Here is a 22504-nt window from a genome sequence, read left to right as displayed (position 1 = left end):
CTTTACCATTTGGGTTGCAGCAACAGCAAATGACACGGCTTCTCACTATGAACTGTTTTCAAAGTATGTAGCTGTTGACAGATATTTCAGAACACTCAGAAAAAGAACATTCCAGTGAGAAAGAAAAAGACTCAAAAAGAAAGCTGCATTTTCATGACTAAAATCATAAGTAGAAATTGGCCATCCAGCCCAATTGTCACACCATAAATCATGGTTGGTTTGATAAGCCTCAGCTTCACTCTTTTGCTTTCTCCCCATAACACTTACTAATTAAATTCTAAAGACGTTAAATATAACATTAAATAGAAGAAAAGCATTTGCTCTGCAAAGATTAGTGACAAGTTAGAAGACTGGACAGAATATAAAGAAAAACAAAGAATGTTTAAAGAGGAAGAAATTACTATGCAAAAGAAATCAAGCCATAAAGATCACAACAGACAGTTAGAATTTGTACATTCATTTAAAAAGGAAAACACTAACTAAATTGAGCATTGGTCCTATAGACACTAAGGTAAAAACAATGACTGCAGATGCTGGAAATCAGATTCTGGATTAGTGGTGCTGAAAGAGCACAGCAGTTCAGGCAGCATCCAAGGAGCAGCGAAAATCGACGTTTTGGGCAAAAGCCCTTCCTGATGCCTGAACTGCTGTGCTCTTCCACTCCTACAGACACTAAGTCTACAGGAATTAATAATGGAAAATAAGGAAATTGCAGATTAATTGAATTTTGCATTTGTCTTCCAGATAGAGAATGCAAATAACATCCCAGAAATAATTGGGAAGCCAGACACAACAGGGAGTGGATATACACCCTGCCAGTGACAATACACAGTGCAGTACATGTTTTAGAACTGTTGATGCATTTGATCTAATATTTCTGGGTTGGAAGCAATCAATGTTGGGTCACTCCATCACTGAATGGCAAACCAGTAAGAATTGGAGGTGAATACCTGAGTGGCTGTTTCATTGATACCTAAAAAATATGCATCAGAAACAGCTGAATCACATTGTGCCACCTTCAAAAACTGTAAAGTACACAGGAAAAGTAATGCCTTTGAGGGGTTGTATCAAATGTGAATATTCAGTTATACCGTCAGTCTGAAGACTTTTCCTTATGGTGTCAAAAGAAATTTTCCAGATTTATTTTGTGAAGAGAAAATCAAACTCAACTGGGCTGAAGTAAATTGCTTGTCAGATTCTAAGACAGATCTATCACAAATTCTAAAGAAATTTGTCATTGTTTTCAGTGGGGTTCTGAAAAGCATGGAAAACACCTCAATCAAATTTAATATAAAGGCTGAAGACTGAGAATCAAGAAAAAGATTGCAATGCTAGATTAGTGCTAAATTTATGCAATCAGACTAAAGATCTGGCAGAATTAGAGATACCGGTCAAGAACCTGTAAATATGATTGATTTGGTCATCTTTATCATCCCAGTAAAAGAAAGATGGATCAGCATGCATTTACGATGATTTTAAGGTCACTACAAATCTAGTGCTGTGTGATGAGCAGTAGCCTTCACCTTTAATCACTGACCTATTTGCAGGACTAACTGGATGCAGCTTTTCGGTAAAACCGGCCTTAGTCAAGACTATTTCCAGATGACTGTAGATCCTGAATCACAGAAATATATGACGACTGTAACACAAAGACTGTTCAAATACAAGACTTCCATTTAGAATCATATCTGCGCCTGCACTATTTCAATGTACCATGGATCAGACTTTAAGTGGACTGGAAAGAGTCCAATGTTACCCAGACAACATGTTAGTCACAAAAAGGAATAAATAACACCATCTCCACAATTTAGATGCTACTCTGCAAACAAACAATTATGGCCTAAGAATAAGGAAAAAGGCAAATGCAATTTTTTTTTAAAATCTGCCATCAATACGTAGGTCAAGTAATTGATGATAAGAGACTACACAGGTGATCTTCAAAAGTAAAAGCCATAAATGAGGAACCAGCACCTAAAGGTGTAAACCAACTACAGCCATTTTTGGATTTGCTAAAAGTACTAGGGAAAGTTTGTTCCAAATACTCCAACCATTCTCAAGCCATTGCACAACTTAGTATGCCAAAATAAGAACTGGAAATGGAAAGATCAAATATGAAAGAGCCTTAACACAAGCCAAAGAGGTTTTATTAAAGTTAGAAATCCTGATCTATTATGATCAAAAGTTACCATTTACAACTAGCATGGGATACTTCACTGTATGCACATTACTTTGTGGCAAGATCACAGGAACAACTCCAGAACTGAAGCCAGACGTCATGGAGGAGCTATCCGTTGAAGCAGGATATCTCCTATGAGGAACAGTGCCAGTATTCCACCACAGCTATAAAAATATTTGTTAAATCAAATTGCTAGAATGAAGGTAATAGCCAAAGTTATTTTTGATGGCCAGGGTTTGACTCTGAAATTGAGAAGAATATCTGCAACTTGCACAAGAGTTCGCAACCCATCTCCATTAGCACCATTACACTCAGGGGGATTGCCAGAAAAAACCATGGCAAAGAATCTATATTGATTAGATTGGATATTTTAAACAGCAGATTTTCTCAGAGTTGATGCACATAGTAAATGGCCTGAAGCTGCCATCAAGACATCACCGTCAGAGAAAACCACTGATCTTTGAGGTTTGGTTATCTGAAACAACTTGTTAGTGATAATGGTCCATAGCTTATTTCACAAGATATTTTATATCAAAAACACCACAGAATTCAATATCTGCAATCCATTCCTTTTCAGCCAGCCACAAATGTCTGGCAGAAAGATTTGTTCCTCAAAGATAAACATGAGAAGAAGGATCACTATCTAAAAGACTGAGCCAATTTTTGTTAATATACCTGAACACAATCCAGCTAATAGCCATTGTTCATGCTAACGCATTAATTGCACATGGTGTTTGATTTGCTGAGACCACCCTGACGAAAGGCATCATTGTCAGGAGGCAACAGAATCAGGTTTTCCAATAAGAGAACATGGCTGAATCCCACATTTTCCAAAAGGTCAAGAAGTCTTTGCGAGGAATTACACCATTGGCAAGAAGTTGGTATCAGCCATCACTATAGTACAGGCTGGATTAGTTTCTTATAACTGTATTGATGAAAGACAACTTAGCACTGAGAAGGTGTGCAGATCAATTCTTGGCATCCAGAACAAATATGCCAGTGACAACATGAACTGAAGATCCACAATACCTTTGCCAAATCCAGCCTTGGCTGATTGTCTGGGTGGTGTTTGCATGCTCTCCCAATGTCTGCGTGGGTATCCTTTCACAGTCCACAAATGTACAGGTTAGGTGTATTGGTCATGCTAAATTGCTCTATATGGTTAAGGGATTCCTTAGACTCTTAACTAAGAATAGAGTCAAACATTGCCAGGGATATATAGATATGTGGAATTGAGTCCATGCCCAGAACAACCATTATGTTATTTAATGGTGGAGCAGATGCAAGCTACCAAATAGCATGCCCCTGCACTTAATTCCTATGTTATAATATGTATGGTTTCTGTCAATTAGAAAACTTGACTGATAAAATTCTTTAGGCTGCATCATTGAAGTAGGTTTAAAAAGAATACAAATGAAAATACAAAGCAACACCAATATCATTGGATCTAATGATACTTTCCTTGTAACAACAACTACACAGATACGGCACTCTTAATATAGTAAAATGCACACGGCATTTCACAGGAATGCTTTTAAACAATATTTAAAACTGAACCACATAAGGATTTACAAAGATAACTATTCAATTGCTTGGTCAAAGAACTAAATTTTAGAAAGGAGGAAAGATGGATGGAAAGCTTCAAGGAGGGAATGTCAATGCTTACTTGAGGTAACTGCAAGGATGATTGTCAACAATGGACTAATTAAAAATCAGGGAGACACAAGAGGCCATATTTTGAAGAACAAAGAACATTACAGCATAGGAATAGACCCTTCAGCTCTCCAAACCTGAGCCAGCATATTTTGCCCTTCCATATTACAACTGTTCTGGATGGAGGTACATCCATCCAGAACCTCAACCCGAGCTACAAATCTTCTCAAAACTTGCTAATATTACAACTGTCATTATTTACAGGATCTGTATCCCTCTATTCTCTTCCTGTTCAGATATTCGCCTAAATGCTTCCCGAATGCTGCTATTGTGTCTGCTTCCACTATCTCCTCCAGCAGCGCATTCCAGGCACTCACCAAGCTTTGTGTGAAAAACATGTCTCGCACATCTCTTTTAAACATCTCCATCTCCCCAACACCATCACCACCTCGAACCTGTGTCCCCCTAGTAAGTGAACCTTCCATCCTGGGAAAAATGGTTCATACTTTCCATTCTATCCATGCTGTTCACCGTAGCTAAAATCCCCTATATATCTTCTGTACCCTCTCCAAAGCATCCACACCCTTCTGGTAGTGTGGTGACCAGAACTGTATGGGAAAGGAGTGTGGGAGGCTACACAGAGATAGTGAAGGGTTAAAAAACCATGAGAAACTTGAAAATAAGGATGAAAACTTTAAAACTGAAGTGATAAACCGGTATCACAGGTCAGGGAGTTTGTGCTAATGAATGAAAATAATATGATGTAAGCTCAGTTACTGCAGGAGAGGTTTGACTAGGCTCAAGTCTATGGAATGATCATGTTTAGCAGTAACTAAAATATTAATTATGGTTTCAGCCACAGATGAGCTGAGACAGAACAGCCAATAATCATTTGCGACTAAGCATTTAGTTAAACAAATCTGGATGGCATGCTGTATTAAAGTAAAAATATCATGGACAAACTTTTTTAAAAAATCAAATAAATTGCTTTTATTCCCTAACTTTCAACTCCATTTTGATAAATTAAGCTGTTATACGTTATTAACAACATGGAAGCTACATTTGTGGATTTATCAGAAAAGAATATCTTGCACATTAAAGGCTTACCTTGACCAGGTCTCGGAGTAGCTGGCATTCCAGAGGTCAACTGATCAAGTTCCTATCAAGAGAATCATTAAAATGTAATTAAATTGTATTAAATTAGACCAAATATTATTTCTGAAACCTTAAACATAAATCAAAATTGCACCTTTCATATAGCATATAGCCAAAGAGCAGAGAATTGCAATTAAATCGGTCTAAGCTAGACTGAAACTAGATTTAAAAGTCAATGGACATTATATGGACTTGGCGCACTTGCCCCTTTAAACTGCTAAGAAATTAAATATTTCAAAAAGCATTTAGCTCAAGGAACTAAGAAGAGCAAATATTTTCAAAATAATGCAAATTTCCAGTTCTAAGCTCTGTTTTTCAGAGATTTGAGCAGTCTGGTGTGTGCTTGATTAAAACAAGTCTGGGAGTGCTAAACAGCATGAAGATATATGCTTAAGGTACTGAAACAGAGGGAGATTAGACAAAGAGGAAAGCAGGCTCTTGCTTCACAATCAATATCAAGGAATCATGGAGAGAATGAACATGGCATCTTATTGTATCACGAGAACAATGCAATTTAAAATTAGTGATGCAGGGTTTAAAGACAAACCATGACATATTTATGAAATATTTCCAAATGAGGACCGTCACAATAATGGCTAGTTTTGGAGTTCATAGGCTTAGGAATCTCTCTTACCCCACTGGTCAAGTGTTAAAATACAAAAGAACCAGGATATCCCAAACATTGTACAGCCAACACAGAATAAAGAAGTTTGGACTTAAGGAAGGAAATAAATTCTGTTTCTTTGAACAGATTGCTGAGGAGATGATAAGGTAGTATTTGCATTACAGAATTGGAGCTAGCTGCAAGGACATACTTCATTGTTGCCTGGTCTGAGACTTGCCGTTATTAATCTAAAGATTGGACTATGTCTGTATAAAAATTAATAAAGCATTAATATTCACACAGGAACTAAAAGTAAAACTGATTTTAATCATGACATTAACTGCCTTTACATAAATCAGATATTAAAAGCAATGAATAGATTATACAATGATTGGATAAATGCATAGCAACTTCACCACTTGATACTGATAAATTATAGACTCATGCCCACTTAGAATGAAAGATTCTGAAATGATTTGCTAGCAGCTTTTTTAAAACTCAACACAAAAGAAAACAAGTCATTCATCTCACAACTAATTGAGATGTTGCTCAGAATAGCTGCTGCATTCTACTGTATTGCAACAGTGACTTCAACTGTAATTAACTGTTTTAAGTACCTTGACATGTTAAAATGACACAGAAATCCAGGTATATTATCCTGAAGCAAACACCAATTTTTTTTTGAGACTTAGGTTGATTTGCAAAGGTTTAAGCTCCTTTTTAAGTTTTAGCTATGGAATATTTATTTAATATAACTTGTTTGAAGACAGCTACTTAATTCTCACTTTAATTATTTTTGACACAATTATAAAATTCCAATTCATTTACTCATGCTCTTTCATTCAAGAAAGGGAGCCAGAAATCCATACGTAGCCAGGTCTAAATTTGACTCCACTCCCAGACTACATGGATGAATCTTTGTGTCTGTGAAATCATCTAAGTTACCCGGTTAAACACTCAAAGTCAAAATAAAATTAAACATATCAATGCTGTAAATACTCTTCACCAATACACTGAAGTTAATACCAAAATTGGAAAACTACCCCAAAAGCCAGCCAAGCAGTAATTTGGCTTGGGCGCACACTCACCCGAGGCAGAAATACCAATCCACATTGGTGTTGAATGAAATAGCCACTGAAGACAAATACCAGCCTCCATATTGCGATGCATATTGTTTATCAGAACCATCTCATATTGGAGAATTTCAGGATTCATCCAGCATCCCATTCATGATGTAAATTACCATGATCTGTAATATCATGACTAAGCATATTCCACGTTCTTTGATAACAATCAAATGTACTGACTAAATTTAGTTCAATGTGGAGTGACAAGACCAGTATTAGGCATATCTTGGCACGAAGTGTGAACTACTGCTGACATTACACAAGACTACTCGTATTTTGATCAAGGCAAGAACCTAGTTATCCTGCAGCCAACTGATCAGAACAAAACACTCTAATCCCATCACACATTTCGCCGCTCAACAAACATTCTCTTCCTCAGCTCTGGTGCAGCCAACGTACAAGTGAAAAGGGGACAGACTGAAGTGTTTGCAAGTGTGAACAAAAAGGATCATATGTTTTCTACTCAAACCCCTTAAATTCTCATCATGTGTGTCCAAACACTTTGGTTCATCATTAGTGACATTAAAAAGCAGCTCAATGATCAGACATGGCAAAGACCAAGGCCAGACAACTCCCTAGCTACAATGCTAAACATCTACTCCTTTATCCAAGCTGCTGCATTACAGCTACAATACTAACAAAGAACTGGATATCTAACATCACCTAAGTAGAGCGTAACCACACAAACAGAAAAATCCAACTTTGAACGATTGTAAATCCATCAGTGTCTTCCTGGTCATTAACGATGGACGGAGTTATCAGTTGTCCCATAAAAAGACAGTCATTCCACTGATGCTCAATCTGTTTCTAACAAAATTTAACAGTTCCAAACCTTCAAATGCAAGAGTTGAATGCCTGAGGAGAGGTGAGAGTGGCTGGCAAAGATATAAAGGCAATATTCTACAATTAGACGTAGAATACACCACTAACAAAACTAAAGTCATCCGTGCTCAAAAGAAAAACCATCAGTAAGCTACAGACATGTCTGGTACAAAGAATGATGACTGTGGCTACCCTCATAGCCCCAGGATCATGATTGCAAGAATTCCTCAGAGCCTGGGGTTGTTTGGTGACTTCTCCTGTGCTCAGATAATGAATTATTAATAATTATGAATTATGAAGGGATAATTCAGATCCATTCATAATTGAGAATTATGAATGGATCTGAACACCAGAGAATTCACCAAACAACCCCAGGCTCTGAGGAATTCTTGCAATCATGATCCTGGGGCTATGAGGGTAGCCACAGTCATCATCCTTTGTACCAGACATGTCTGCAGCTTACTGATGGTTTTTCTTTTTGAGTAAGCTACAGACATGAAGTAGTTTACTCAAAAAGTAGCTTCTTTTTGAGGAGGCCCTCCCGGTGTCTACAGGTGCTCTGGTTTCACCCCAAGTCCAAAGATGTGCAGCCTAGGTGGATTGGCCAAACTAAATTGCTCATAGTGTCAAGAGATGTGCAGGCTAGGTGGATGAGCCACGGAAAATGCAGGGATAGGGGGTGGGATGCTCTTTGGAGGATCAGTTTGGACTCAGTGGGCTTCCACAGTACTCCTGCTAATGCATCAATTCCCTATCCACCCAAAACAATCAAATCAAATCAATGCACTGACCAAAGTTAGTTAAGGATCGGTTGCAATAACGAATCAAGATTACTTCAACAACACTTCCCTTTCTTACCTTCTACAAAAAAAGACAGGAACTAAATGAACATCTTCAGGATCTTCAAGTGCCCCAGACACGTCGTATCAGTCCTGCGCCATCCCTGGGTCAATCTGCTAGAAATCCCTATCTAACATTATTTTATGAGTACAATCAGTGGTTTAATAGTTTCAGACAGTGTACCACCAACACCTAGGAACAACCAAGTATGGACATAAATACTAACTTGCCAGTCTCAGAAGCACGGGGAGAAAGTAAGGACCGCAGTTGCTAGAGATCAGAGTCAAGAGTGTGATGCTGCCTATCGGGCAGCTTCTGAGGAGCAGGAGAATTGATGTTTTGAGCATAAGTTCCTGATGAAGAGATTTTGCTCGAAACATCGATTCTCCTACACTCGACCCCAGTCTCAAAAGCATTCATAGTACAAATAAAATGCATCTTCATTTACTGTATTCAAAAGGCACCAACTCCTTCATTTAGAGTCACATTCATAGAGGTCTATAGCACAGAAAAAGGCCCTTTGACCCATTCAATCTGCACAAGTCAAATACCTAACTATTCAAATCCAATATTCCAGCACTTGGCCCATAGCTCGGTGCATGCCTTGGCATCCAAGTGCACATCTAAATATGTCTTCAATATTAGAGGTGAATATTTCCACCTCTACCACCATTACAGGCAATGAGTTCCATTTTCCCACCATCCCCCACTGAAAGAAATGTATAGATTTGAGTGGTGCTGGAAAAACACAAAAGGTCAGGCAGCATCCAAGGAAGAGGAAAATCGACGTTCCGGGCAAAAGACCTGCTGTGCTTTTCCAGCACCACACTAATCTAGACTCTGATCTCCAGCAACTGTAGTCCTCACTTACGCCTAGGTGAAAAGACTTTGCTACATCCCCTGCAAACCTCCTGCTCCTTATCTTAAATCTATGCTTCTGGTCATTGATCCCTCCACCAAGGGAAAAAAAATTCATTCCTGTTAATGCCCTTCATAATTTCAAGCATCTCAATAATGTCACTCCCTCAGTCACTTCTTGGGCTCCAAGAAAACAACCCCATCTATCCAATCTCTCTTCATAACCAAAACTCTGCAAGTCAGGCAACATCTGAGTAAAACTCCTTTGCAGCTTCTTCAATGCCATTATATCCCTCCTTTTATGGGGCTTCCAGAATTGCACACTTATTCAAGCTGTGGTGTAGTCAACATCTAGTATGGTTCAAGCATAAACTCCCTTCGTTTAAACTCAATGTCTCAGCTAATAAATGCAAGTTTCCCATATGCCTTCTTAACGACTTTATCTACGTGTCCCTTATGCACAAGGGACCGTTGCACATAAGATCCCTCAGATCCTACTGTTCAGAGTATTCCCTTGCTTTGTTAGCGCTGTCCAATTGCGACATCTCACACTTATCTCGATTGAATCCCATTTGCCACTGATCAGCCCTTCTACCTGAGCAAACCGTCTATATCCCCTTGCAATCTAAAGCTGTCCTCTTCAATTTATAACCCCAATTTTTGTATTGGCTGCAAATTTACTGATCAACCCTCCTACATGCAACTCTGAACTGTTTATGTAAAACAAAAGCAGAACCCCAATGGACACAGGTTTCCAATCACAATAACAATCTATGACCATCACCCATTGCTTCCTTTCTGTCAGAAATTAACCAAATTTCCTTGGATCCCATGAGTTATTGCTTTCGCTGCCAATCTCCCATGCGGGACCTTATCAAGGCCTTGATGAAGTAACAGACAATCATGCTAAAAAGGGGAACCACCTAAAGCTTTCGTTTCCTTCACAGAAGCTCATTAGCTTGTTGTACAACTTCAGCTAAGAACAGATTTCCAGCATTTACAATTTCATTTTATTCTTTCAGAATTAAACAGTTACGTACATAATAATTATGAAATATGTGATTCGTATTAGCTCATAGCCATGAATTTATAATAGTCAGTATATAGGATAATGACAACGCAGTTACCATCAGGCATACATACTTACATTCTTTAATACTTCAGATTTAAAAAGTGTTACATGGAACTCTATTCCACTAAGTGAATGAATTATTATTCTCTGCTCCTTAATAATTTTATGATTTTAAAAGGAATTTGTTCAGGAGAAAAAAAGACTTTTGTTTTTGCTGAAGTCAACAAGCAGCACAGTGGCACAGTGGTTAGCACTGTTACCTCACAGCGCCAGAGACTCTGGTTCAATTCCCACCTCAGGCAAATGTCGGCGTGGAGTTTGCACATTCTCCCAGTGTTTGTGTGGGTTTACTCCTACAGTCAAAAGATGTGCAGGTCAGGTGAATTGGCCATGCTAAATTGTCAGTTAGGTGAAGGGGTAAATGTAGGGGAAATGGGTTTGGGTGGGTTGCTCTTCGGACGGTTGGTGTGGACTTGTTTCCACACTAAGTAATCTAATCTCTAACATTCCAGTATTGCATGTTTTCTCCACAATCCCCTTAGAACCACTGATATAATTCCAATTTCATTTTACATGCAAAGAAGAGATCTATTGAGATCCTGTAAATACAGAGAAACTGAAACTAAGGGAGAGCTTTACATGTTAAAGGAATTTGATGTTGAAAAAGAAATTGTATGGCTCAAACATCATGTAAGGGATTGCTTACTCATAACTAGAAGATCCAACAGAGAGATGTAACATGGTCATCTTGTGATGTGGCCAATGGGTGGACATTTCTGGATCGACAGAAGATCCAGAATTATGAAACTGAATTGGCGTTAAGAGGACCACAGTTTTTTTTGGCTGGAGGTTTTAGAACTACCTGACGTATAAAATGCAAGATGGTGTACATCAAGGTCAGCCTTTCAGAAGGTCCCCACCTATACAATGGACCAGAACTGGTGCCAATACAGGAAAAACTGTCAGTGTTATCAGTATTCACTGTCATTATGCCAATGAAACAGGCAGTCACTTCAAAGTACACATACAGAAACATCCAGAAATCTGCTGACATTGATTCTACACTGTTCTGAGGAGGGATGCAATGTTGAGACATCACACTTAGATTGCAATCACTTGGAAATCAATTGAACTGGCAGCAATCATTCCTTAACTGCGCATCTATTTTTAAAAACTCTTGAAAAGCTGACGTATTGGTGAATTACGACAAATGACAAACCACCACAAAAACTGAAATAAAAGGTAATGAACAAATATATTAAGGACAAAAGGGTAACTAGGGAGAGAATAGGGCCCCTCAAAGATCAGCAAGGCGACCTTTTTGTGGAGCCACAGAAAATGGGGGAGATACTAAATGAATACTTTGCATCAGTATTTACTGTGGAAAAGGATATGGAAGATATAGACTGTAGGGAAATAGATAGTGACATCTTGCAAAATGTCCAGATTACAGAGGAAGAAGTGCTGGATGTCTTGAAATGGTTAAAAGACGGATAAATCCCCAGGACCTGATCAGGTGTACCTGAGAACTCTGTGGGAAGCTAGGGAGTGATTGCTGGGCCTCTTGCTGAGATATTTGTATCATCAATAATCACAGGTGAGGTGCCGGAAGACTGGAGGTTGGCAAACATGGTGTCACTGTTTAAGAAGGGTGCTAAAGACAAGTTAGGGGACTATAGACCAGTGAGCCTGACCTCGGTGGTGGGGAAGTTGTTGGAGGGAATCCTGAGGGACAAGATGTACATTTATTTGGAAAGGCAAGGACTGATTAGGGATAGTCAACATGGCTTTGTGAGTGGGAGATCATGTCTCACAAACGTGATTGAGTTTTTTTGAAGAAGTAACAAAGAAGATTGATGAGGACAGAGCAGTAGATCTATATGGACTTCAGTAAGGCGTTCAACAAGGTTCCCCATGGGAGACTGATTAGCAAGGTTAGATCTCATGGAATACAGGGAGAACTAGCCACTTGGATATAGAACTGGCTCAAAGGTAGAAGACAGAGGGTGGTGGTGGAGGGTTGTTTGCAGATGATACCAAAATTGGAGGTGTAGTGGACAGCGAAGAGAGTTACCTCAGATTACAACAGGATCTGGACTAGATGGGCCAATGGGCTGAGAAGTGGCAGATGGAGTTTACTTCAGATAAATGAGAGGTGCTGCATTTTGGGAAAGCAAATCTAAGCAGGACTTATACACTTAAATGAGAAGGTCCTATGGAGTGTTGCTGAACAAAGAGACCTTGAAGTGCAGGTTCATAGCTCCTTGAAAGTGGAGTCGTAGGTAGATAGGATCGTGAAGGCGGCCTTTGGTATGCTTTCCTTTATTGGAAAGATTGGGAGGTCATGTTGCAGCTGTACAGGACATTGATTAGGCCAATGTTGGAATACTGCGTGTAATTCTGGTTTCCTTCCTATCGGAAAGATGTTGTGAAACTTGAAATGGTTCAGAAAAGATTTACAAGGATGCTACCAGGGTTGGAGGAATTGAGCTGCAGGGAGAGGCTGAACAGGCTGGGGCTGTTTTCTCTGGAGCATCTGAGGCTGAGGGGTGACCTTTTAGAGGTTTACAAAACATGAACATCGACTAGCCACAAAAAGACATGACCTACTATCACTAGTATCCTTACATACGGATGAGGAAGGACACCACTTTGACTGGGACAACACATCCATCCTAGGAATAGCCAAGCAGAGATATGCATGAGAATTCTTAGAAGCATGGCTTTCCAACCAGAACTCTATCAACAAACACATTGACTTAGATCCCATTTATCATCCCCTGTGAAAAAGAACAGGAAGTGACATCAACATAGGAAATGATGTCACCACAGGAAATGAAATCACCAACCCAAGGAAACCCAAACACAAATAGAAAGCGGGCTACACCACCAGTGCTTTATCCGGAGGCTCACTGAAGATGTTACCGAGACGAAACATTAGAAAAAACGAACCTTCCAGCTCAGCGAGCAAACCTACATCCAAAAGAATTCTAATTTTGGTTGTACACTCTATCCTATCTTCAGCATATTTTTATTATTTATCTCTCTTATCTTATTCAATTCATCTTTTATAGTCCCACCCAATCCATTAAACTGGCCATGCTTGTTCATCTTATTGACTCTTACACTCTCCTCACATTCAGACACACTGCTCTGTTCTACTCACACTAGCCCTTATCGCACCATACTAGTCTAAACCCTCCCGAGTGACACAAGCAAACCTCTCAAGGATATTGGTGCACTTTCAGTTCAGGTGCAGTCTGCCCTTTGTGTATAGGTACCACCTGCCCTGGAAAAGACTCCATGAAACGTAGCCATTGTGCATTCAAGTACAGAAAGAAATTTGTGTGAATAAAAACTAACTAGTTAAACACATGACCTTGAGGTTGCTCTGTTACTCAGTGAGAACAAGGCTGGTCCTTTACATCAACGTCTTTTTCATTGAGCAATCTCCAAATTCCTCAGGTTCCACGTAACAATGTGTGAACGGGCTTAGCCTTGAATATTCTCAATGATTTAGAATACATTGCTGTCCAGAACAGAAAATTCCAAAGATTCATAACACTAAGAAATTTCTTATCATCTTCATCCTAAGTGGTCTGAAACGGCCCCTTAACGTTAGATTTTGCATTTGGGGAAAACAATTGTTTTGTATTTACTAAGACAAAACATCTCAGTATCTTAGATGTTTCAATTCAACCTTTCGTTCTTCCACTATCTTTCTTCATATGAAAACTCTAATTCCAACAACATGCCATTAAGATTTCTCTGCACCATCTGTAAGTCGATTATTTTCTCCCTGTTATGATCCCAGTTGATGGTAACACTGAACAAGCCGTATCACAAAGACAAACCCCAGCTTGATGGACCAGAAGTTTCATTTTTTAAATTGATTACTATGGTCACTTCCTTCCTGATGGATTCCCACTTTTTCCCTGTGACTGAAGAAAGTTTACATTAGTGTGGAATTCATTTTTCTTACTCGCCTCGTGAAATTTGGAAAATAGGTGCACGCATAATCTCTACCCCACTGCTTTTAGAAATGTAGATTTAGACCTAAGCTTTTAATTGGTCCAGTCCATCTTTCCTAATATTAGCTATTGGAAGTTCTTCATTCTTGCTTGATCATTGATGCTCCAATACTTCTGGCATGACACAGTTTTGTACCATGAAAATATATCAAACAAATAATTTGTCTGTCATTTATTTCTCAGTATTATGCCCATGTCAGGCTCTCAGGGACATACTGTTGCTCACCTCTTCCTTTCCATATGCTTGCAGAAGCTCTTACAAACGTTTTTTTAAACATCTTGCTAATTTACTCTCATTCAATTTTCTCCTGATATAATTATTTGTTTATCTTTACTGGCTTTTCAAAGAGATGAAAAATGTTGTGCAAAAGATTAAAAACTCAGCATAAAAGAACTGATTTAAACTATTTTAGCCCAATGGAAGCAGGGCATTGTTGCATACTGTGAATGAAATTCATGTGTAAAATACCAGCTATTGAAGCCTGTTAAATTCCATAATAGCTCATGTTGAATAGATATGCAGATATTTAATAGCAGTTTATCTGCAATAAATTAAAAACTGAAAAATTACCACAGCAGGAGGCAACTTATTCAAACTTAACAAGGGAAATATGAAGACGAATATATACTTCTCTCCTTGCACATTTTTGTTTAAAAACTTACTGTAGCTTTCTTGGATTCTGGATCAAATCTCTCCAAAATTAGCTTTGCATTCTTGTATGTCTCCTTTTCCATGACCTCTTCAAGCTATTGGGAAAATATGTTAGAGTTACATATCAAATATTGGTCATATTTATAACACTGGTTATACTAGTTTGAAATAGTAATATTTGGTATGATTCCACACTAATGGTATTACTGGATAAGTCAGCTCCCAAAATGAAAACTGGTTTTATAGAACATAGGTTTTTATTTACTTAGTTAATGGATGCTTAATCACCAAGGCATTTTCACACATGGCTGCAGACTTACTTTAACAACAGAACAGAATTTGATCACTCAAAAGAAATGAAAATAACAAAGGCTAAATCTTACAATTTTTGACTTAAGTCCAGTTGCACTGGGTTTTTAGGAGATGTCTCACCATATCTTACCAAGGCACCTAATTATATCTAATTGAAATGTGCACTCAGACAAGCAGACCATCACAGCCTGGAGCTGCACTGCAAAATTCCAGACATTTGCCCCAGATATGGCAGACAGGGGAAAATGAGACCTCAGCCCCAAAGTCCTGCTGGATGGGAAGGCATACATGCACTCTCCTTCAACACCACTAGGACCAACAGTGGAGGCATCGACATCAGGTCCTTCCAGCCTGATCCAAGGTTGTCACCAGGTCAGTACAGTCCGAGCATCTGGAAAAATGACCAGCAATGTAGGAAGGAAGTCAAAGACTTTCTGTTCTCTGCCAACATAAGTACCACTTTTTTTTTTGCTAATACCTCATATTTGCCTGATCTTTGCTGCTATACCCATTCCCAAAGGTTCATGCTCTACCACTCTCATTACTACCTGCAATGCATCTTTTATTTGCTTTCACCCAACACCACACCTGAAACCACGAACCCGAGATGTACTTTGTGATGCCTTCTTATTCACCTGGAACACCTCCCAACCTGCAGAAGCAACAGTTGTGCCAGCCAATTTTAATCTCCTTTAACACCTGCTTCTTTCTCATTTCAGGAAGAAAATTGCCCAGAATTGGACAAAAAGAATCAAGGAGGGCATTGAGATCAAGATTAGAGTGGTGCTGGAAAAGCACAGCAGGTCAGGCAGCATCTAAAGAGCAGGAAAATCGACGTTTCAGGAAAAAGCCCCTCATCAGGAATGTTCCTGATGAAGGGCTTTTGCCAGAAACATCAATTTTCCTGCTCCTCAGATGTTGCCTGACCTGCTGTGCTTTTCCAGCACCACTCATCTTGACTCTACTCTCCAGCATCTGCAGTCCTCACTTTCGCGAAGGGTATCAGGATGCCAAACATCAGGCTGCTCACCCCCTTGAAAAAGAACTGGTCTCAGGTTGTCATGGTGGCATAGTGGTTAGCACTGCTCCCTCACAGCGCCAAGACCAGGGTTCAATTCCAGCCTCAGGCGACAATCTGTCTGGAGCTTGCACATTGTCCCCAGGTCTGCATGGGTTTCCTCCAGGTGTTCCAGTTTCCTCTCAGTACAAAGATGTGCAGTTTAGGTAAAATGGACAAGCTAAATTGCCCATAGTGTTCAAGGATGTGTAGGTTAGGTGCATTAGTCAGGGGAAAATGTAGAGTAAAAGGGTAGGGGAATGGGTCTGGATGAGATACTGTTCAGTGTCGGTGTGGACTGGTTGAGCCAAAATAGCCTGTTTCCAAACTGTAGGGATTCTATGAAAAACCCCAACACTGACTGATGGTGGGGTGACCATGACAAACCCCAAAAGTAGTATCAGCCACTACCCTGGACCTATTAGAACCCTCTAAGCAAAAATATCTCCTTTGACATAATAGAGAACTGTTGACAACTGTGATAACCTTCCTTGTGTCCATAGTAAAGGACAACGCAAGACAGGCATGTTGCAAGCACCCACGTAGGCTCACGCAGGTGTGCACTAGGACAGTATGCAAGATGTGTGACCATGAGTGCACTGCATCCTTGTAGCAACAATCCATTTTTTGCCTTTCACATACCTAAAAAAGCTTTTACTATCCTCCTTTATATTTTTGGCCAGTTTACCTTCATGCCTCATTTTTTCTGTGTATTTCCTTCTTAGTAATCCTCTGTTGTTCTTTAAAAGCTTCCCAGTCCTCCGTTTTCCCACTTATCTTTGCTATGTTATACTTTTTCTCTTTTAACTTTATATGTTTCTTAACTTCCCTCGTCAGCCACAGCCACCCATGCCTCCTCCTAGGACCTTTCTTCCTTTTTGGAATGAACTGATCCTGCACCTTCTGCATTATACACAGAAATATCTGCCATTGTTCCTCCACTGTCATCCCTGCTAAGGTATTGCACCATTGAACTTTGGCCAGCTCCTCCCTCATAGCTCCATAGTTCCCTTTATTCAACAGAAATATTGTCACTACCGATTGTACCCCCTCCCTCTCAAATTGCAGATTGAAGCTTATTGTATTATGGTCACTACTTCCCAATGGCTCCTTCACTTCGAGGTCCCTGATCAATTCTGGTCCGTTGCACAATACCAGATCCAGAATTGCCTTCTCCCTGGTAGGCTCCAGCACCAGCTGTTCTAAGAATCCATCTCGGAGGCACTCCACATCCTGATTCTCCCAGTCTACCTGATGTTGAAATCCCCCATAACAACTGCAGCAACATCTTAGAGACAGGTCAATTTCAGCTCCTGATTCAACTTACATCCGACATCCAGACTACTGTTTGGGGCCTGTAGATAACTCCCAAGAGGGTCTTTTTACCCTTAGAATTTCTCAGCTCTATCCATACTGACTCTACATCCCCTGATTCTAGGTTCCCCCGCACAAGGGACTGAATATCATCCCTTACCAACATGGCCACCCCACCCCCTCTGCCCGTCAGTCTGTCCTTACGATAGCACGTGTAGTCTTGAATATTCATTTCCCAGACCCTGTCCACTTGAAGCCACGTCTCAGTTAGCCCCACAATATCGTATCTGCCAATTTCCAAAAGAGCCTCAAGCCCATCCATCTTATTTCTAATGCTTCGTGCATTCATATATAGTATTTTCAATTTGTTACTGCCCTCACCCTTTCCATCAACTCCTATTTCACTCAACCTTACAGCATGATGCCTTTTAGAGTTTTCTGCTTCATTGATACAGTTGTCTTTCTTGACTTCTTGTTCTAACTTTCCCTTCAATTTCCTTCTTAAACATCCAGTTTGTTCCCTCCCTCCCCCCTATTACCATGGCTGTGTGATGTCAGACTCTTCCGCTCTGCCTCCACGCCAGCCTTTGATTGACAGACCTGGCCGCCTCGCAGACTGGCAGCGTCATCTGTCTCTACTGTTTCCAAAAGATTCAACTTGTTCCTGACAGGTACTTCCCCCGGGGTCTCTTGCACCCGTCTCCTCTCTGCCTTCCTCATCATCTGCTCTCTTCTGGTATGGTCGGTGTAATAACCTCGCTGAAGGTCTTGTCCAGAAAGATCTCTCGGATGAGCCTAAGGTCCTCGAGTTCTTTCATCAGTGCTGCAATATGCTCTGTCAGTAGCTGAACGTGCACACACTTTCTACACTTATACAAGGTAACTTATTCCCTGAACTGCCCTGAAATCCTTCTCTAGGAGAGACATAACAGTGTGGGGTTTAGAAGCCAGTTATGTCTTCTAAACTGAATAACTTGCTTCAGAATTTAATTTTTAAAGGAGGTGCTCATCCCAAATTCTTCTAAACTGAAAACAAAGCCAATGACATGACATGTCTTAAGATGACTTCTACTTGTCAGAAGCACCTAGTTATAAAAAGGAGAGTTTGCTGACACCACTGACTGTGGGCAACTATGCATGTGCACTCATGGGAAACACATGGTTCCAAGCACTGATGAAAAGTAAGTGCATATTAAATTGCCTGTACATCTATGAGCATTAGTAAAAAATGCATCAACTCAAAAGACTGAAGAAAACATTAAGGCCGATGGGTGGATGCTGAGAGCTAACAAAAGAACAGCAATGCTTTCAAATATATCAAAATAAAAAACAAATCAGCTGGAACCAAAGATTCAGCTTTAACAGTAGCAGGGAATAACTACCAATGAGGCCTGGCTACAAGATGGACTAAAGCTTGAAGGCGTGCAAACAGGCTAACTGGCATGCAAAAATACAGCATTGATGAAAAACACTAATAGTTGAGTCACAAAAGCTCCAAATTGATTTACCAGTGTTCAGAAAATAACCTTTTACTAAACTGTAGCATAGTAGATATCAAAATAGAAGATCAAACCCACATGGAATTATGGACTAAATAAGCATCTGGACTAAAACGCTGACATCAATAACGTTGGTTATGTGTTTTGATTACTATCAAATAGTTACATGTTGTTCATTAATATAAAACAAAGAACTGCAAATGTTGAAGATCTGAAACAAAGCAGAAAGTGCTGGAAAAACTCAACACATCTGACAGCATCTGTGAAGAGATTCTGTCAGACATGCTGAGTTTCTCCAGCAATTTTTGTTCTTGTCTTGTTCTTTAATTTTTTTTAGGACAGAACAGGGCCACCAGAGGTATCACAGCAATAACATTGATTCTGGAATGAGTGGTTCTGGAAGGCCTCACCATTGACTTTGGACCTCAAAGTCTCATGACAACAACTCAACACTAGCAATAAAAGTTTAGCTTGTAATTGGGGTTATCACCCTCCAAACTAATTCATTGATAATTATTTGTAATGATCATCACTTGAAATACTCAACAAGGGCAGGAATGGTACAGAATGTTCGTACAATGTTCATCGTAAAGAGTGAATCTACAACATCACAACTGACTGAGCAGGTAGAGTCTTAATGAACATAACTAGCATACCAGGCCTGCAGTAAGTAGAAAGAAAACCAGCTGAAGGAAAAAAGTCCATTTGACATCATTCTCACTATTCTCACAGCAGAGGCGAGTGGTGAGGTAGAGCTGGTGTTATCACCATTCTTACGAAAATAAATACTGTGGTTTCTGATGGTGCCACTCAGGGGCAGCATGACCTAACCACCAGCTCTTTCAATCCTCCACCATTGCTGAACTATCAAACTGTGTATTTAACATCCAATACTGGATTCCTCCCAGTCAATATGGGAAACACTAATGCCATCTTTTATGTTCAACCCAAAATTTGTTCTCCAGCTGTAGACTTCCTGGCAAAAGTCAGATTGATGCCACATTTTGCCCAAAGAACAGTTCCTTACCCTACATTTGCATTATCACCATCTATTTTCACCTACCTAACATTCCTCAGATTCATGTCCATCACAACTCATCTACTAATAACACCTCATTCATTTCCTTATCTCCAAACTGGACTACTCTAATGCACCCTTGGCTGGCATCTCACATTATGCCTTCCGTAAACTTGAGGTCATCCAAAATGCTGCTGTTCGTGTCTTAAATCAAAGTAAAAATCTATTCGCCTGTCACACATATGATCAGTGAACTATATTGACAACTAGAAAATCAACGGCTATATATTAAAATTCTCAACTTGGTTTTAAAGTCCCTACATGGCCTTTCCCCTCCCTTTCTCTACAATCTCCTCCAGTTCCAAATACTCCAAAATATCTGAATTTCTCAACTTCTGGCCTCATGAGTAACTCCAATTATAGGCACCACATCAACAGTGGCTGTGTGTCTTTTGCTAGCTAGCTCCTAAAATGCTCTCTACCTCACTTTCCTCCTTTAAAGCAATTGTTAAAACCCAATGCGTGACCACATTTCTGATCATGTGACCTAATATCTCCTTATATGCTATGCTATGTTCTGCTTCATAACTGCTCTATGAAGCATCTTGTGACATCTTATTGTACTTATACAGCTTCTGATAAGAATTCTGGTTCTGTGTTAAGACAAAGCTAAATGATACCATGATCAACAGCTCAGAAGCAAAGATCTGTAGTTTTACTATATACAAATGTGAACAGGATGGGTCAATTGAACAACGAACCAGAGCGGGTAGGTGCACAAAGATTCCGGTCCTCAATGGGCCAGGCGATTGTTGAAATTGAAAATCAACTCATTGCAAATTCAATACCTCATTTGACACACAGCCTGGCTCATCCTAAACACTAACCAGGTAGGGGATGGAATCAATGTCAAGGATATGAATAGGGTGGTGGTCATGTGGACAATGGAGGAGGGGCAGCTAGCAGATTTCACGTAGGTCTATGAAGAATTTCCTAAAGAACACTCCATGACTCTTTAAAATCCATGCTTCTAATCTGGACACTCTGGGTTCCATACAACTCCAGGACTGGCCTGACAAGGAAAGTGCACTTGATTTGTAAGTTCTTCCATTATGCCAAGGGAGACAGTAAAAGCAGGAGAAGTTCTTGGTCAGCCATGGGACCAAAAATATAGTTGGATCGTCCACTGTCATCTTCCAAATTCCAGACTTCAAGGTGCCTGCTGCCATAGCAACTCAGGCCTTCTGAATGGTTTGTAACACACCACCACTAAATGTTCATATATACACACACACATTACAGAACACTTCCCAATTTCAGAGGCAATAGAGGGGAAGGAGCAGGCAACAGCCTTTCTTGCTCAGTTGTGGTTTAAGTAAAAGCAGTTTATTTTTGGACAAAAAGGGTTTCAATTATTCCCTTTTGTTTTTTTTTGACAGATAGAAATATTGGCAGCTACTGCAAAGCAGAGTAAAAGTGCAAGAGCATGAAAGTAATTACAAGAGAGACCAACCTCAAAATGGACAAGTGATTTCTTAAGAGGGTTCCTTTCTGATTAGTGAAATCTACTATTCAGTTATATTTTGTCTACCTGTTTCAAATTGTCCAAACTACCTTTTTCATCAGTTGTCTAACAATGGGGAAAATCTAATAACAGTGATTGGGATACTGGGACAAAAGCAGCGAAACAGTAAACCAGTACCAATTCAAAAGTGGGTGGCAGTGTGTAGAATACCATTGGGAATATGATGCGTTGGTTCAGACGTAAGAATTGAATTAAACTTATGTTGAGTCCCACCTTTGAGGATTAAAGGACAAGTAAAATGAATAGATAAACATTGATCATGACAGAAGTTATGAAGTAGCACAACAAAGAAAATAATTGAATTTGCATGCACCTATAGTAAATTTCTATTTGTGTGGTATTTTGACTGCTGCTATTGTAGAACACAAACCATTGTACTTCAATGAAATTGAAAAAGAAATGCTAAAGAGTAAGATATTCCAAAATCCTCGAAGCTTGCTAATTGTACTCAGCAGCTTCATAGTGAAGAAATGTCAAATATTGCTAATTGTTTAAATATAATGAAGAGAATAATTACATGCACCTACTTCAATAATGGAATGTACAAAAATCTATCAGCAGTCATTATTGAAAGTTATTAGACATGACAGTAAATGACAGGCAATTCCTCAGATTTATTTCCTCATAGCACTTAATGCTATTAATTTAAAGAAGGTTGTTGGCAGAGTGCTTTAAGAAATAAAGTCTGTGTGCCAATTAACCGCTGTCAGCATTGATTTTAGATTATTT

The 22504-nt window shown here is 39.5% G+C and overlaps 1 protein-coding gene across 3 annotated transcripts in view; it reads right to left on the bottom strand.

Annotated features, from left to right (window-relative positions):
• The window catches only part of LOC140482160 (endoplasmic reticulum junction formation protein lunapark-like), a 91078-nt gene that overhangs the window by 24631 nt on the left and 43943 nt on the right, over window positions 1-22504 (bottom strand). For all 3 annotated transcript variants that reach the window (XM_072579170.1, XM_072579168.1, XM_072579169.1), the window contains exons 7-8: window positions 15002-15085; window positions 4937-4988 (exon numbers count right to left, since the gene is read on the bottom strand). In XM_072579170.1, coding sequence (XP_072435271.1) covers window positions 4937-4988; window positions 15002-15085 — 136 coding nt within the window. The remainder of the gene's footprint in view (window positions 1-4936; window positions 4989-15001; window positions 15086-22504) is intronic.

This window comes from Chiloscyllium punctatum, chromosome 10, assembly GCF_047496795.1.
Source record: "Chiloscyllium punctatum isolate Juve2018m chromosome 10, sChiPun1.3, whole genome shotgun sequence".
NCBI lineage: Eukaryota > Metazoa > Chordata > Chondrichthyes > Orectolobiformes > Hemiscylliidae > Chiloscyllium > Chiloscyllium punctatum.
Note: the sequence above shows the minus strand (reverse complement) of the source record. Positions and strands in the feature narration are given on the sequence as shown.